The sequence below is a fragment of the Misgurnus anguillicaudatus genome, unplaced genomic scaffold, assembly GCF_027580225.2.
Source record: "Misgurnus anguillicaudatus unplaced genomic scaffold, ASM2758022v2 HiC_scaffold_29, whole genome shotgun sequence".
Lineage (NCBI taxonomy): Eukaryota > Metazoa > Chordata > Actinopteri > Cypriniformes > Cobitidae > Misgurnus > Misgurnus anguillicaudatus.
The window spans coordinates 8,359,556-8,378,187 of record NW_027395279.1 but is presented as its reverse complement, the minus strand read 5'-3'; the positions used below and the strand labels follow the sequence as shown (position 1 = coordinate 8,378,187).

At 38.6% G+C, this 18,632-nt stretch overlaps 1 protein-coding gene across 19 annotated transcripts in view; it reads left to right on the top strand.

Moving 5' to 3' along the window:
- LOC129421321 (nuclear factor 1 X-type) overlaps positions 1-18,632 on the top strand; it is a 196,177-nt gene that overhangs the window by 133,335 nt on the left and 44,210 nt on the right. For all 19 annotated transcript variants that reach the window (XM_055176829.2, XM_055176823.2, XM_055176790.2 and 16 more), the window contains one exon: positions 17,144-17,206. In XM_055176829.2, the coding sequence (XP_055032804.2) occupies positions 17,144-17,206 (63 nt within the window). The remainder of the gene's footprint in view (positions 1-17,143; positions 17,207-18,632) is intronic.

Below are 18,632 nucleotides of genomic sequence, written 5' to 3'. Positions count from 1 at the left end.
TGCAATAAATGATTTTCTTACTTAGTATTTTTGTCTTTGTTTTAAGTTCAAATATCTGAAAATTCTTAAATCAAGATGCATTGTCTTGATGAGCAAAATGATCTAAGAAAGTATGTCTAGTTTTTAGACAAAAATATCAAATTTAAGTGAATTTGTCCTTAAAACAAGCCAAATAATCTCCCAATGGGATAAGAATAAATAAATTTACTTTTTTCTTAAACAATAAATTCAAAACATTTTCTTACCTCCTTGGCAGATTTTTCTTTTGCTTGTTTTAAGCACAAACTCACTTAAATTTTTGATATTTTTTGTACAGTTATAAGTAAGTACAGTTATTTTTCTTAAGTAATTTTGCTGATCAAGAAAATACATCTTGATTAAAAATTCTTGTATATTTGTACTGAAAACAAGACAAAAATACTAAGAAAGTCATTTTGTTGCAGTGTTGGTTACAAATGTGACCCGTCACGGAAACCAGGGACACAAGTCGGCAGCACAAGTTCCGAGAAAATGAGAAACAACGTTTTTTTTTCAAAATTTGTGATTTTCGTTTTATTGGAGAATCTGTTAGTTGAGATCACGAAGAAGCCTCTCCATGTTTGAGATAGCAGTTTTTGTATATTTAAAAGCGTACATTTTGCGGTTAAAATAGGCTTGTTTTTTCAGAGATTCTAGCGTGCAGCGGGGGGCGTCATTGTCTGTGTATATTTACATACTGTATAAGCGTGTGTTTTCGCCTCCGCCCCCAAAGGGAACAGCGTGACTACTAAATAAGGATAGTTCGCCCAAAAATGAAAATAATGTAATTAATGACTCACCCTTATGTCGTTCTAAACTCGGAAGACCTCCGTTCATCTTCGGAACACAGTTTAAGATGTTTTATCGTTAGATTTAGTCCGAGAGCTTTCTGTCCCCTTCATTGAAAATCTATGTATGGTTTCCATGTCCAGAAAGGTAATAAAAAGATCATCAAAGTAGTCCATGTGACATCAGTGGGTCAGTTTGAACGTGTTGCAGCATCGAAAATACAGTTTGGTCCAAAAATAGCAGAATTACGACTTTATTCAGCATTGTCTTCTCTTCCGGCTCGAGCGCGAAGTCACGTGACTGTAGTGACGCGGCTGCCCTGTTCCTCAGATATGTTTGCTAAGTTGTTGTTTTTTCAAGCGTATAGCGTGCGTCTCCCCAGACTAAAGCTCGGGCGCACAAAACAAAAGAAAAATAAAAGAAGCTGGGGCGGAACAAATAACAGTCAGCTGCATCGTACGTCAGCCGCGTCACTGACTTTATGCGGCGCCGCAGTCGGATGACGTCAAAGTACCGCGAGAGCTCCTCAAGAAATCTTTCGGAGTAGTTTAATTCGGAGTCGCTCTCGCGGTACTTTGTCGTCATCTCTTTGTCAGTTCCTGCAGCGCAGCATGAGTCCAAACACACAGAAGTTACATAGAGATTGTTGAATTCATTATATAATTGGCTACATGTTTTGTCTATCAATATTTTCCATGAAGTCATTGGCTGATGGAGGAACGAGCGAGCGATTGGTAACATCTCTAAAGGACGTCACGTTTTCGACGGCGCTGTTTGGATAGGCGGGTTCACGTGTTTAACGGAGTGTAATCATATACCCTTACATGTTACGATGTAAATAGTCCTCAGATTGTATATTATGTTGTATTACTAGACATTCATGCGAAATCTGATGTCAACAATATAGACTATACATCTTTATTTCACGGATTATACGCATTTGTGGACAAAATGGTCATTGGATAATCTGAAACAGACTGGATTCGAGTTGTGATCAACACAAAGGTAAAAAGTCAATGTTTATTTTTGCATGTTGTCATTTGGACTTCTGTCATAAAATACTACATATGATGCTAGAACATCAGTATCTCAAAACGGCTTTACAGAGGGTATGGCTTAGCTTAATGAGATGTAAATGAGCCCTATTGTCTCCCCCAGTTGGAAACAAGAGTCTCTTTCGTCTCGATTTTCTCGGTTTGAGTATTTCTGAGTTCCTATATTCAAATGGCCACAACTTCTCCATATGTTATCAGATTTCCATGTGTTACACATCGTTGGAAAGCTTAGAAACTGCTTTCAGAATCTGTGAATAACTCAAAATGGCCCAGATCCGACTTGTGTCCCTACTTTCCGTGACTGGTCACAAATGTTTCTCAAAATATGTAGAGTTTGGTTCCAAAACATGATAAACGCAATAATAAAAAAGTTATCGCCAAAGTCAGTATTGTATCAGGTCAGCATTAAAAAGTAAATTTTTAATTTTACGCAAAATCCAATAACCGCCATGTTATTCTGTCATCTTTTCTCCATTTTTCCCCAAAACGCAATAAACACCAGTCCTCCTTCTCTGCAGAATGCAATAAATCCGCTCAACCAATCACAGCGCACCATTCCACGCATTGTAAACAATAATGGCGTCGGGTTGAATACACACTGAATCCTAGTTTTCCTCATCTACTTTGTACTTTGTGATCAACAAACAAAAACAAAATAACAATTGGTGGTTTTCTGTGGCGGGAAAGAAACTTAAGCCATCAAAATCTAATAATTTACGTGAGAGGAACTCAGATAATTTACTCACCACCATGTCATCCAAAATGTTGATGTCTTTCTTTGTTCAGTCGAGAAGAAATTATGTTTTTTGAGGAAAACATTGCAGGATTTTTCTCATTTTAATGGACTTTAATAGACACCAACAATTAATACTTAACTCAACACTTAACAGTTTTTTTCAACGGAGTTTCAAAGGACTATAAACAATCCCAAACGAGGCATAAGGGTCTTTTCTAGCAAAACGATTGTCATTTTTGACAAGAAAAATAACATATACACTTTTAAAGCACAACTTCTCGTCTAGATCCGGTCCAGCGTGACCTAACGTAAATGCGTAGTGACATAGCGAGGTCACGTGTTACATATATAAAACGCACATTTGCGGACCATTTTAAACAATAAACTGCCACAAAGACATTAATTAGTATCAGTTGACATACAACAACGTAGGAACGGTCCTCTTTCAGACACTTGTAAACACTGGGGCGGAGTTTCGCGCTCGTCTTCTGTGACCTCTTGACGTCATGACGTATTGCGTGGGGTCACGCTAGCGCATCACGACCGGATCTAGACGAGAAGTTGTGCTTTAAAAGTGTATATTTGTTATTTTTCTTGTCAAAAATGACAATCGTTTTGCTAGATAAGACCCTTATGCCTCGTTTGGGATTGTTTATAGTCCTTTGAAACTTCGTTGAAAAAAACTGTTACGTGTTGAGTTAAGTGTTAAGTGTTGGTGTCTGTTAAAGTCCATTAAAATGAGAAAAATCCTGCAATGTTTTCCTCAAAAAACATAATTTCTTCTCGACTGAACAAAGAAAACATCAACATTTTGGATGACATGGTGGTGAGTTTTCTTTTAAGAAAATGGAATATTTCTTTAACATTATGAATTTTCAGTTCATTATTTTTTTAATCATAAGACCGAGAACGACGCAAAGTTGGTTGTGTGTTTTCTCACAGTATCGGCTTACTGTAACTTAACGTAGGAGTATGAGGGAAATGTGCAGGAGGAAGTTAATGTGTGTGTGTACACAGGCTTGGCTAACACAAGACTTAAAGAAAACAGACAGTCTAGACACAGTTCATCTTATCAGGTCACGATACAACAGACTCCAAGTGCATTTTATTTCACTTCGTAAAAAATGTGAAGTAGTTTTCATTTGAATGTAATTTAATCAAATTCCTGATAAGTGTGCTCCTTCATAGCACAGTAGTCCACTGTATCCACTGCTCTCTCTCTCTCTCTCTCTCTCTCTCTCTCTCTCTCTCTCTCTCTCATTCAAAGCCTCATTAGTTAAAATAAGCACATAAGCTATTCTAACAGCCGCTCCTTTATGTGTTTGTGTAGTTTTACAGTGCTTGTTAAACACCTCAACTCAGTTTGGAGTGATTATCTGTGTGTTTACCAGCTCAAATAAATCTGCCCCACTTCTACGCCCCATTGTTATTTCTTATTGTGACGGGAAAGGAGGGAAAAATGAGGCATTCATAGTTTTGTTGTGTAATATTATAAGGATGTTAAATCATTCTGTCATTTCATCAGGGTTTGCTTTTGTTATTGATAAACTGAGTTGGTATAATTTTCATAGAAAGGTTTAATAAATCTAGTGATTGAAAAGCACAGTAACTGAATACACAGAAGTGTGTGTGCGTGCATTCGTGCGTGTGTGTGTGCGTGTGTGTTTGCAGAGTAATTTGCTACATGTGTACAGTGTGTAATTAATGCTTGTTAACACTCAGTATATGAATAGTGGCTCTTTCAGAGGACGTATGGCTGTGTGTACAGGTTTCTCCATACTTGTGAGGCCAAATTATAGAAAATGTCCTCATAAATATGCTGAAACATGTCAGACTTCTGAGAGCTGTTTTAAGTGGTCCAGTCCAAAAGGCTCATAAATCATCCAGTAATTTTACTTTCAAGTCTGATAAAATCAAGAGGCTTGTGTGACGTGAACTTAAGAGGTAGGGTCTAGAAAGTATTAACAGTGTAGTAACAGCGGGATCTATCTATCCATCTATCCATATATCATATCCACCTACTCATTCATCCATCCATTCATCTACCCATTCATCCATCCACCCATCATCTATCCATCCACCCATTTATTCATCCGTCCATCAATCCATCAGCTGTCCATCTATCTATCTATCCATCCATCATCCATCCATCGCTCAGTGGGTTTCAGTGTGGGTTTCCTTCTAAGGTGAATTGGTGATGCCAAATTGTCTATGCATCCATCCATGTGTCATATATCCATCCACCCATTTACCAATCCTCCCAACCTTCCATTATTTCATCCATCCATCCATCCATCAATTCATCAATTTATCCACCCACCTGCCTGTCCACCCGTCATCCATCTAACGCTCAGTACGTTAATGTGGGGGTTTCCTCCTTAGGTGAATTGGAGATGACAAATCGTCAATCCGTCCATCCATGTATCCTCTATCCATCCGCCCATTTATCCACCTGTCCATCAATCCATCCATCCATCATCCATCCATCGCTCAGTGGGTTTCTGTGGGGGTTTCCTTTTTAGGTGAATTGGAGATGCCAAATCGTCTATCCATCTACCCATCCGTCCATCAATTCATCAATCCACCCGTCATCCATCCATCCATACATCATTCATCCATCACTCAGTGGGTTTCAATGTGGGTTTCCTTCTTAGGTTAATTGTAGATGCCAAATTGTCTATGCATCCTTCCATGTATCATAAATACATCCACCCATTTATCAATTCACGCATCTGTCCCTCATTTCATCCATCACTTCATCCATCATCTATCGATCCATCAATTCATCCATCCACCCATCTGTCCATCCATCATCCGTCCATCGCTCAGTGGGTTTCTGTGGGGTTTCCTTCTTAGGTGAATTGGAGATCCCAAATTGTCTATCCATCCATCCATGTATCCTCTATCCATCAACCCATTTATCCATCCGTCCATCAATCCACCCACCCATCTGTCCAGCCATCCATCAATTCATCAGTTCACCCATCCATCCATCCATCCATCCATCAATTCACCCGTCCGTCCATACATCCATCATCTATCCATCTACCCATTTATCCATCCACCCATACGTCCATCCATCATCTATCCATCCATCTACCCATTTATCCATCTTCCCATCCATTCATCATTCTCTATCCATCCACCCATTTATTCATCCACCCATACGTCCATCAATCCATCTATCACCTATCCATCAATCTACCCATTTATCAATCCACCCATCCGTCCATCCATCCATACATCATCTATCCATCCTACTACCCATTTATCAATCCACCCATCCGTCCATCCATCCATACGACATTTATCCATCCATCTACCCATTTATCCATCCACCCATCCGTCCATTCATCCATCCGTCATCTATCTATCCATCTACCCATTTATCCATCCGTCCATCAATCAATCCATCCATCCATCATCTGTCAATCCATCTACCCATTTATCCATCCACCCATCCGTCCATCTTTCATCTATCCATCCATCCACACATTTATCCATCCACTCATCCGTCCATCAATCAATCCATCCATCCATCATCTATCCATCTTACTATTTGTCCATCAATCAATCATCCATCAATCCATCCATCCATCATCTATCCATCCATCTACCCATTTATCAATCCACCCATCCGTCCATCCATCCATACGACATTTATCCATCCATCTACCCATTTATCCATCCACCCATCCGTCCATTCATCCATCCGTCATCTATCTATCCATCTACCCATTTATCCATCCGTCCATCAATCAATCCATCCATCCATCATCTGTCCATCCATCTACCCATTTATCCATCCACCCATCCGTCCATCTTTCATCTATCCATCCATCCACACATTTATCCATCCACTTATCCATCCATCAATCAATCCATCCATCCATCATCTATCCATCTTCCTATTTGTCCATCAATCAATCATCCATCAATCCATCCATCCATCATCTATCCATCCATCTACCCATTTATCAATCAATCCATCCATCCATCCATCCATACGACATCTATCCATCCATCTACCCATTTATCCATCCACCCATCCGTCCATTCATCCATCCGTCATCTATCTATCCATCTACCCATTTATCCATCCGTCCATCAATCAATCCATCCATCCATCCATCCATCCATCATCTATCCATCCATCTACCCATTTATCCATCCACCCATCTGTCCATCAATCAATCCATCCATTATCCTCTATCCATCCACCCATTTATTCATCAATCAATTCACCCATCGGTCCAGCCATCCATCAATTAATCAATTCACCCATCCGTCCATCCATCCATCCATCCACTCATTTATCCATCAATCCATTCACCTATCGGTCCAGCCATCCATCAATTAATCAATACATCCATCCATCTATCAATTCACCCATCTGTCCATCCATCCATCTACCCATTTATCCATCCACCTATCCGTCCATCAATCAATCCATCCAACATCATCTATCCATCCATCCATTATCCATTCATTGCTCAGGGGTTTCTGTAGGCCTTTGTTTCTCTTTTACCCCCACCTCTCTCTCTTTTTTCTCTGTTTCATCTTAATTTGGCAAATACTACCTTTACATGATACACACACTCATATCACTCTCACATCTTTTTACACTCTGAAATATAAGAGCTATCCATGTATCATCCATCCATCTACCCATTAATCCATCCTTCCATCAATCAATCCATTGATCCATCATCATCTATTGTCATCCATTCATCTATCAGTGGGTTTCTGTAGGCCTTTGTGTCTCCTTTTTGCCATTTTTTTATCTCACCCTTTTTATTTTGTCTCTTTTACCCCCACCTCTTTCTCACTTTTTTTTCCTCTCAGTTTCATCATATTTTGGGAAATACTACCTTCACATGATACACACTCGTATCTCACATCTTTTATGGTTTGAAATATAAGAGCTGTCCTGTTAGCATACTTCACATACTTCAGCTTTTAAACCTTCGTTCTGCAATCTCTCAAATAATAACAGTCCTTTAACCAGCAAAGTTATGAATTAACAACCGCTGCTATACAGTATAGGCCAGTCAGTAATACCCTAGCAACCACTCAAAATTCCATAGTAACACCTTAGCAACATGCAAAAAACCCCACTCAGAAGACCTTACGAAATACACAACTGTTACAAAAGCAAACATTACAGACTGTGTAATGCATAGGAAACTTTCTACAAACTGTCAGCTAACATTTTCCAGCCCTGCTCGCGGGGTCACTTCATCCTGTATGTGTTACTCCAACCAGGGTTTATTTAAGGGCAACATTTACCTTACCAAGGTCAGCAAACTCTCTGCGTCTGTGTCTTACGCTCCCTGCTGGCCACTGATGGTTACTACACCCTTCCACACTTGAAGCCAAGCCAAACATGCTGTGTGTTTTCTCATGCATTCATGTTTTGACTTGATCAAAATCAGCATTGATAGTATACTATTCGCCCTCAGAGATTGAATTTATACATAGCAAATGCAGCGCAGCTGTAAAGCTGGGCTCATGTTGCATCAGTGTACATACAGATGGAAGTTTTAAACTAAATTGAGGCCACAGAAATCACTCATGAACAGATGTGTGTGTGTGTTTGTGTGATATCTCTCTCTTTAAAGCTCGGTTCTGCATGGATAGTAAGTGGATTAGATTGCGATAAGGTATGTGTGTCTTTTGATGTGTGTACATAGTAAATGTATAGATTAGATGTTGGCCGTTATCCTCAGAAAGCGCAGACTGCGTCTGTCTGTGCCAGCTGCTCTGTTACAAGTCTCTAATCAGACAGCAAGAGGACAACATGAAAGAGATGGGCAACGCGCCAACTGTCTGTCTGTCTCTCTTACTTTCTCTCTTTCCTTGTCTCGCTCTCTATGTCTTTGTCTCTCTATCTCTATCAAAATTTTCATTTCTCATCTCATATTTAATTTCTCAAACGTCAGACCGTTTCGTGTTCATTATAGCCGCTGTCGTAAACGTCTCAATTCCCTATCGCGTTCTTGGTCTCGCTGTCTTGCTCTGTGCCGGGTGTGTTGTTGGCACAGAGCGGGCACAGACGGGCACACAGATGGGCAGCGGGCGATGCAGGGCAGATCCCTACACACCTGCTCCTCTTTCGCATGACCCGGGCCAGACACACACACAAACACACACGTGCGTAAACAGAAATGATGAAAATCTACATCTTTGTATCAACATACGCACACGTAGATTTAAAGGGACAGTTTACACGTAAATAAAAATGTACTCGCCCTCTTGTCGATCCTGTGTTATTTTATATATATTAAGGTTTTTTAATGAATTGCTTTATTAAGTTTTATTTTCTTAAATGATAGCTTAAGTGAATCTTCAAGCGAGCATCACCTGCACTTGATATTTGAGCATTTATTTTTATTTTTGACATTTTTGTGTAAACTTAAATCCTTCCGTAATGTTCATACAGTATATGAAAACTCATACCAATTATGCAATATTCATTATTAAAATTCATTAACAGCAGCCTGGTTGTGCATACATCCAACCAAATGCATACAAATTCACACATGCCCTCATTAGCCAGGGGAAGTGCACATCTATGCCCAGTTTCTCTCCATAATATGTGCAGATGCACACGTGCGCGCAATCCAAACACACCTGCCACTTGTGCATGGGCACATTTCATACCTGCACCTTTTGGCCCCCTGGGCATCTACATGCATATTAATCTAGAAACACACATGCATAAGCCCTGGCCTCGGGGTCCGGAGCAGGTATAGACCGTTTTAAAAAAGAAAAATCCACCCGATTTGGTTGGCTGTAGGAGATGTTGGGAAACTCGGAGCTGAGGGGGCGCGGGCGGGCTGGCGGAGGGTGGCATGTGCTTTCAAAAGATAGGAAATGAATAAATAACTGATGGTTGGGAGGGGGGGCAAATACTCAAATAAAGTCCAATAAAACAGCTCTGAGAACATCTGTGTGGGATCGCCTTGGGGATTAAGAGGGTTTGGAACATTTTAAGCGCATTACGGATTAAAAAAAAGGTCAGAATGTTTAGAAACATACCGATAAACCTCTTAAGCAAAACCCAATTGGAAAGGCTGTGCTGCCTCTTCATTCAGCCCTGTAGTGTGTATGTGTGTGTGTGTGTGTGTGTGTGTTTAAGGTGTGGGGGCGTGCATTGGGTTTTTAGTTTTTTCAGGGCAATTCACCATTTTATGCCGTACACATTTTCCATGTATTTGTCATCATAAGCCGTGACGTTTAAAACCAGGGGATCAAACATTCCTCTCCAACTAAAACACAGACAGAATCTGTCATGTTTTTTTTTCTGCTGGTTTCTTTTTTTTAAAGTCAACATGAAGTCCTGATTACTTTCTTAAGTTTGCAATCTTATCAGTGGACATAATCTTTTCATAATCTTTTATCAAAATGTAACAACTTGCTTCGCCTTTAAAATAACTTTATGCGGGCAATGACGCTACTTCATCCAGGCCGGAAAGATCATGTTAACAAATAGCCAGATGTTGTATGTAAAAACTTACATAAAATATACAAATCTTAAAAATTGCGAGGTTACAGCACATAACAGAAGTATGTCCGCTTGCCTTTCAATCAAAAAAGGAAAAAGAAATACTGCACTATTCAATGAGATGCTCAGATTATAAGATCTTTACAGAAATGCATTTTCACATGATGTTTTAGAAATACTGTTATTGTAATATGATACATATTATCATGTTCAGACACATGTTAATACTGTAGTATTTTTTTAAGGTAACTTCAGGACCATCAGAAGTAAACTAGTATGATAATTCATGTACTCCATAGTGCCGTCATATGCTATTACCATCTAATATTCTGTATGATTATATAACATATTAAACAAAAACTCTCATTTGCCAGTCACTCTCACACAACACACATGTGACCCTGGACCACAAAACTAGTGTGCATTTTTTGAAATTTATACATAATCTGAAAGTTGAATAAATAAGCTTTCCATTAATATATGGTTTGTTAGGATATGATAACACTTGGCTGAGTTTGAAAATCTTGAATCTGAATCTACTGTAAATATTGAAAAAAAAGTCTTTAAAGTTGTTCAAATTATGTTTTTAAGCAACCAACCCAATCTCAAAGCAAGTCGTGGTATAGTCATGAAATGTTTGATTCATATATTTGTATATTTTTGTGTCACTTAGCACAAATGTTTATAAATATTTTTTGTGTCCGTAGCACGACTTTCTTTTTCGTGTCATTTTATGAAGTTTTCTCATTGTTTTACCATTGTTGCTTGGGGTTAGATGACTTTCTGTTACATTTCAGACATCTTAAACCTAACCCCAAGTGAAAATAGTAAAAAATTGGAAAGAAAAACATTTAGAAACCTATACATAAAATTACATCCAAACCCCAAATCTAACCCCAAGCGACAATGATTTAAAAATAGAAAAAAAGGGAGAAAACTATACATAAAATGAAACGAAAAAGACATTTGTGCTCAGTGACAGGAAAAAAAGCAGAAAATCATGTCCATGAACATTAATAAATAAATAAAAAAATTATCAAAGCACAAATTTCTATAGTTTTTCATGTTTGTAGCATGACTTTCTTTTTAATTTCATTTTATATAGTTTTCTCATTGTTTTACCATTGTTGTTTTGGGTTATAATGACTTTCTGTTACATTTCAGACAACTTAACCCTAACCCCAATAGTAAAGAAAAATATGTAGAAACCAATACATAAAATTACATCCAGACCCCAAATCTAACCCCAAGCGAAAATAGTTTAAACATCGGAAAAAAACATGTAGAAACCAATATATAAAATTACATCCAAACCTCAAATCTAACCCCAATCCCAAGCGACAATGATTTAAAAATAGAAAAAAAAGGGAAAAAACAATACATAAAATTACAAAAAAAGACATTTGTGCTCAATGACTTGAAAAAGCAGAAAATTGTGTCCATGAACATTAATAAATAAATCAAATTTCTATAAAAAGCACAAATTGTATAGTTTTTTTGTCGGTTGGGGTTATAATGACTTTGTTACATTTCAGACATCTTAACCCAAACCCCAAATCTAACCCCAAGCGACAAAAGTTTAAAAATTGGAAAGAAAAACATGTAGAAACAATACGTAAAATTACATCCAAACCCCAAATCTAACCCCAACCCAAAGCGCCAATTATTTTTTTTAAAAAAGGGAAAAACTATACATAAAATGACATAAAAAGACATTTGTGCTCAATGACACAAAATAAGCAGAAAATCGATTTCATGAACACGAATAAATAAATAAAATTTCTATAAAAATCATGAATTTTTATAGTTTTTCATGTCTGTAACATGACTTTCTTTTTAATGTCATTTTATGTAGTTTTCTCATTATTAGTTTACCATTGTAGCTTGGGGTTAGAATAACTTTCTGTTACATTTCAGACATCTTAACCCAAACCCCAAATCTAACCCCAAGCGAAAATGATTTAAAAATAGAAAAAAAGGAAAAAAGAATACATAAAATGACACGAAAAAGAAAGTCGTGCTACGGACATAAAAAATTATTTATAGAAATTTGTGCTGAGTGACACATTTGTGCTCAATGACATGAAAAAAAAAAAACAGAAAATCGTGTCCATGAACACAAATAAATCAAATATTTTGTGACTATTCCACGACTTGCCTTGAGTTAGCGTTGTAGCATATTACTAATGATAAATGCATTTTATATATATATTTAAGGAAGGAAATTTACAAAATATCTTTATGGAACATGATCTTTACTTAATATCCTAATGATTTTTGAGACATACAATGTATTTGCTACAAATATACCCGTGTGACTTATGACTGGTTTTGTGGTCCAGGGTCACAAACCTCTATGATATCAAATGATTAAACCTATGATTAAACATATTCTGGTTTAACCTATTCTAGTTAATAAACAACAATTTGTTTTGTGAATTTCTTCAGACTCCCTCCCTCGCCTCAATCAGACTCGGATCAAAATGTCCTACCTACACATTCAGGTCTTTAAGCCATAAACAAGCATTTCTACAAAGGCAGAAACACCAAAATGGTGATTATAATAACAAATGTGTTGTAGCTCTCACGAGCGCAGTCATTTATGAATATGTGCATGCCAAATGAGTCAATTAGATATAGTCTTTAAAGAGATGGATGTGTTTATGAACAGCACTTGCTGTTTAGAGATGGTAATAGTTTTAATAGCCGTTTTTAAAAACTCAAGAAGTGTTTTACCGTTGTAATGGCACTTTTGTAATGTTAAAGACCTACTGTCATGCTGTGTGTGTGTGTGTTGCCCAGTATCTTTGGCATGGGTATGTTTTAGGGGTCCTTTGACAGTGTGTTCAGGGTAGATAAGGATTAGGATGAACGTTTTTGGATGCTGGAGCATGTGTGTGTGTGTGTGGTAGCATGCTGATAACAGCATTGATTGGACTCATAGGATGGAGTCTGTGCTCTAATAATGGACAGGCTCTCCTTTGTGTGTTTAACTTTTGATGATCTGGCCCTTTGCTCATCAACGCTTTGTTTCTGCCCAATAGCGTGGCCTCTCTTATTCACTTGCGTCCAGTTCTGCATAGTGAGCTTCACTAATGTGCCATGTAATTGGATTGGAGGTCATCCGAGACGCCTCCTGATGCTATTAGTATCTCCACACCACTAGAGGGCACTAATCAATACCAGTGGCAGGTGGTCTGCATTGAATAAAGTGCTTTTACTGAAGGCCCTGTCCCAAATGGCACACTCTGGACTTCTTCAGAGTCCACACTTTGATGACATCATGGAGTGCAGACCTTAGGGACCCTTACGGTACATTCACATGGGGTGTAAGCATTAACGCTTCCCATTTACCTTTAATGGGTGATGTCATGCTTTGCTGAACTGAATTGTGGATCCGTCTGCGCCGCTTTACTGCCATTCCTCAACTTTTCAAGTGGCAACGCATGCGTCAGCCTATCAGATCGCCTTATGCAAATAACCTAGGCAGAGCCAGCCAATTACGGTTTATGGAAGACCGGAGCATGTGTAGCGACCACTGTGATTGGCTGTAGGCCACGCTTCAGACAAGCCTTCCGTCAAGCATTAACGCTTCTGTCCCGTGTGAATGTACCGTTAGAGTCCACAAGGGCACACCAGAGACATGTTTTGGGACAGACTCAAACGTCACGCCGGAAATAGCTAGAGAAGTTGCCAATCAGTGTGAACTCTTCCCTTCCGTCATTTGATTGGTCTGATTGCTCTTTCGCAAGGACTTCTGGGTTGGTAAAGTGCGTGACGTCTGCCGCAGTGCGCTGATGAGCACACTTCGAAGCATAAAAATGATAAATGGGACACCCTACGTACTCCTAGACTAAGCGAGCACATGCAATTTAAGGCCACGAGACCGAATATGGTGCACTATTTGGGACAGGGCCTATGTGGTTACCTGGTGTGCTTCTTAATACTCAAAATGATGCTTTCTCGAGATGGTCCTCACTGGAGAACACGACATTCAGGGGGCGAGTTTGAATCTAATTCCAACTCCTCCCACTTTATATACTTTGCTCCGCAAGTTGTTGCAGCCCACAATTAGTCGCAACCCGTGCTCGCCAACGTTGGCTCTTATCATTATAATTCTACATTTGGTTAATAATAATTAATAAGAAAGATTCAAATTTTGTAAGTAATGATCATAGTTAGGTGTAAGGGGAGGTAAGGGCTGAATCCCAGAAAGGGATTTATTTGCGATAACACCCCGGTTGGCTGTGCATTATCCCACTTATTACATGGCTAGGTGCTAAACGGGTAATATATAGACACATACATGTGGAAATGGTAACAATACATGTATGTTGTGTCTCGTGGTAAAACCGATGACCAATCAAAATGCAGAGATCCAGCTCCACCCCTGGATGTCTGGATCTGGATATCATGTTCTGCAGTACTACTGGCTTCCTCGTTTCCTCGCTTCTCCTTCCAGTTGCCCATGATTCGGAAATTTATCAAGGTTAGCCACCTTGGAGGTCTCAAAGTGTGATATGGGGGAGTAAGGAAAAATGAGTGCGAAAACACCTCACATCCTAGTTTTTAATACACTCTCAATATAAAAAGTCATAATGGCTGGCCAATAAAGTTTCATGACATAACTTGCAATCTAAAATGCAATAAATTTGATTATTACAAGCCACATGGAATAAAGCGTAAATGCAAAACTCACACTTTCTGGTGTATTCTTACAGCAAAACATCATGGTATTATCTTAATGTTTAAAAAACACTATTATTATTATTATCTTTTTTTAAATACCTTGGAGTATCGTAGCATAGTATATGCTAATCATACAGCATACCTATCGCATATTAGCCTATGATGTCACCATCTGATATTCTGTGTGGGTATATAACATAATAAAAAGTAAATCCGCATTCACCAGCAGCTCTCACACTATAAGCGTCAATGTGCAATGTAAATAAAAGCTCCATTTTCCATTTCCTCAATTAGCATTTAGCATGAGTAGCTGAAAATAGCCTTCATTTGTGAGGCTTTTAGCGTACGGTGTGTTGGAGTAGAGGTTTCTCTGTGTGTCAGTGTGTGGGTGCTTTGTAAGCTAGCAGGAATGCTCTGCTACCGCCAATGCTAAGATGGCTGCCAAGCGCTAAGATGGCTGCCAGGATCCCATAGAACAACAGGAGAAAGTAAATGAGGGGGTGCGGGAGAAAGAATAGAGGAAAACCAGGGGCTCTTATTATTTACCTTCATATAGTTCACTCTTTTACAGTAAATTGCTCGGTTGGTGCTTGATGCCCTCTGTGGTGCATATATCGATGTTTGTCATGTTAATTTGTTGTGTTGCTTTGAAACATGGCACTAATATGACGTTTTATCAACTAAAGAGGTCAAATCTCATGCGTACCCTGTATGTTAAAAATGCAACAACAAAGCGGTCATAAACAGAGACGGTAGTCGCCTAAATCTATAGTTAGACGAAGCTCACTGCGTATGGAAAAAAGAGGCTTGCCGTTCTCAGCCAATTCAAACACCCACAGGGGTCTGGGCTCTCTCCAAAATCACTATAATTTTTAAGATGAAAATCCTATAGAGACATTGTCCAAACAACTCGATGGCTATACACCAGCTTTTGTCCACGTCTGTGAGCTACGACGGCACTGAGTTAGACTGCTCTTAAATGTATGTATAGATTTTAAGATTAGTGGTGTAACTTTAAGTTTGAAATGGACAATGACACCTATAGCAGATTGTGTTTAACAAAAAAGACCTGATTTATGCAATAAGGACATGGTTTGTGTTGATCAAATCTGTGTTCTGTGCTTGTGTTGAGTTTTTGAAACACACCTGCGTCTACAAAGTTGGGATAAGGATCTTGTTTTATGGACAAATAACTGTTCTGTGGTTCAATGCATAATGTAATAGTATCAGATAGTATCTACACTCTAAAAACAAACGGTGCTATATAGCACCAAAAGTGGTTCTTTGCTCGTAATCATAGAAGAACCGTTTTTAGTGCCATATAGCACCGGTGAAGCACCAGTGAAGCACCTGTGTAGAACCATATAGTGCTATGTAGAACCATATTTGGTGCTATAGTGGTTCTATATGGCCCCTATATGGTTCTACACAGGTGCTTCACTGGTGCTTCACCGGTGCTATATGGCACTAAAAACGGTTCTTCTATGATTACGACCCAAAGCAACAGTTTTGGTTCTATATAGCACCGTTTGTTATAATATATATTTATTAACCAGGGGTGGCGTTTCCGTAACTTTAATTGTGATTTTTTTTCAAGTGTGCAAACTTGCCATAGCCAAGAAATGTCGAACAGTCGCAGTTCTGGTCCCTATATGTAGCTTTAGTTTCTCTTTTAGAAGAAATTTGGATTTAAATAGATTGGTATACATTTTTTAAGCCCATATGTGACCCAAAACCAGTTATAAATCACACAGGTATATTTGTAGCAATAGCCAAAAATACATTGTATGGGTCAAAATTATCTATTTTTATCGATTGGACAACTTGAAAGGCAATTTTTTTCAATATTTTTTTGCACCCCCAGATTCCAAATCTTAAATAGTTAAAATATTGTCCATACATCTATTGAAAGCATATTTATTCAGCTTTCAGATTCTACAAATTGGCCCTCATGACTGGTTTTGTGGTCCAGGTTCACATTTTATCATCTATTAGCTGGAGTTTTAATCCAGATCACAAATTTACAAGGCGCATATTTTGGGTATCATTAGAGATTTGTTCAAAATGTTAGTTTTCATTGTAAAAAATATATTAAAAAGAAAGAACAGCATCATTTGTAATATCTCTGTATTACCTAAATGGGCCAGAACCAGAGCACATTTCCAGTTGCCGTCTTACCGCTGCATTAAATATGTACTGGCTTATCACAATGTTCTGCATCTGCTAATTGATTCAGGCGCCATTGGACTCGACCCAGCCAACATGTTCTGTTCCATGTATAATCTGGTCTCTTTTTCTCCCCCTCCCTCTTTTCTCGCTTCTCTCTCTTTGTTTCTGTCCTCTGTGCAGAATCTGGACAATCGGACAACTCCAACCAGCAAGGAGAAGCAGACATCAAGCCTCCACCCAATGGTGAGTCAAGTGCATCGAAAATCACAAACATACTTGCAATGTCAATGTAGATTCAAAATAAGTAATGTATGCTTAAAAAAATACTTGTGCCGACTTTCCTTTTTCGGATGATGTCACCATGGCTGCATAATTATTAACCAATGGGTGCTGGCGGTGTTTCAGAAGGGAAGTAGTTGGCCAAAACTGACTTCAGACTTGTCCACTTCTAATTTGAAATGTATCCACGGTGATTGCAATAAAATGAAATCATGCACATTTTTCCGTATTTAATATTCTTTACGTAAAAAAATCTTTATTTCTTGTTTTTTTTTAAGTAAAGATTGTATTCGGAATTAAAAGGGTTTTACAATCTGAAATAACATTTTCAAGTTCTTAACTACTGGTGCTTTAAAGGTCCCAGAAACCAACATGCTGATCTGAAGCACTATATTCATTAACAATATATTGTTTTAGCATCGACATCGCAGTGCACGCATCTGTAATAGTCACATCACAGGACATGCAGAGCAACTATTTCTTATGTCTTTTGCACTGTTACACACAGTGGTGTCCGAGGGGCGCAAATTCAAAATAAGTGTGTCATGTGTGTTGCTCGTGTTTTCATAATATGTGTTTGTTGCGTCATGTGAACCATGTGCATCACGTTTTTTGTGAAAATAAGTGTCTGCTGCACACGCGTCAAAACCGTTTATGATAAAAGAGATGCTCACGTTTACAAAATACACGCAAGACACTCCCTTAACACTAAACTCTGATTACGCATGAGATTATGCGAGTATCTGGCAAACGCGAGCGTCTCTTTTATCATAAACCCTTTAGAGGCGTCTGCAGTAGGCACTTATTTTGAGAAGACACGTGATGCACATAGGATCACTCGATGCGCAGAACACATTTTGAAATGACAAACCACACACATGATGGGCTACATACATGTTGTGACAAACTTCGCATCCAGCACCCTCGAAAAAAGAAGTCACCGGCCACCACTGCTTACACAATATAAGAACGATTTTGAACAGCAGAGAGAAATTGCAGATGTATTTAGAAGTTAATTTCTCTCAGAGTTTTTCATGTCATCTGGTGAAGTCATTCATCTGTAGGGCTGTCACATCGTATCATCGCGATTGTTTGATCTCATCGCAAATGTTTCAGATCACCGCAATGATTGCACAGCTCTTTAAAAAACACAAGGGGGAGCTGCAGCGTCTGTATAAATGAGACAGTATCAGGTGGCGCTCCTTAACTGACAGTGTAATGTGATGCATTGCAAATCCATTCAATACAGTGAAAAAAACAGCATTTTGATAAGCAGTATGAACTCCCAGGTAAAACACACATTTCCAAAACAGCAATTCCAAATTTAGGAAAGTGAGGATGTTATGACTTTTAAGGCCTGTTCTGGTATAGTCAGTTTATTTTGTTGGCA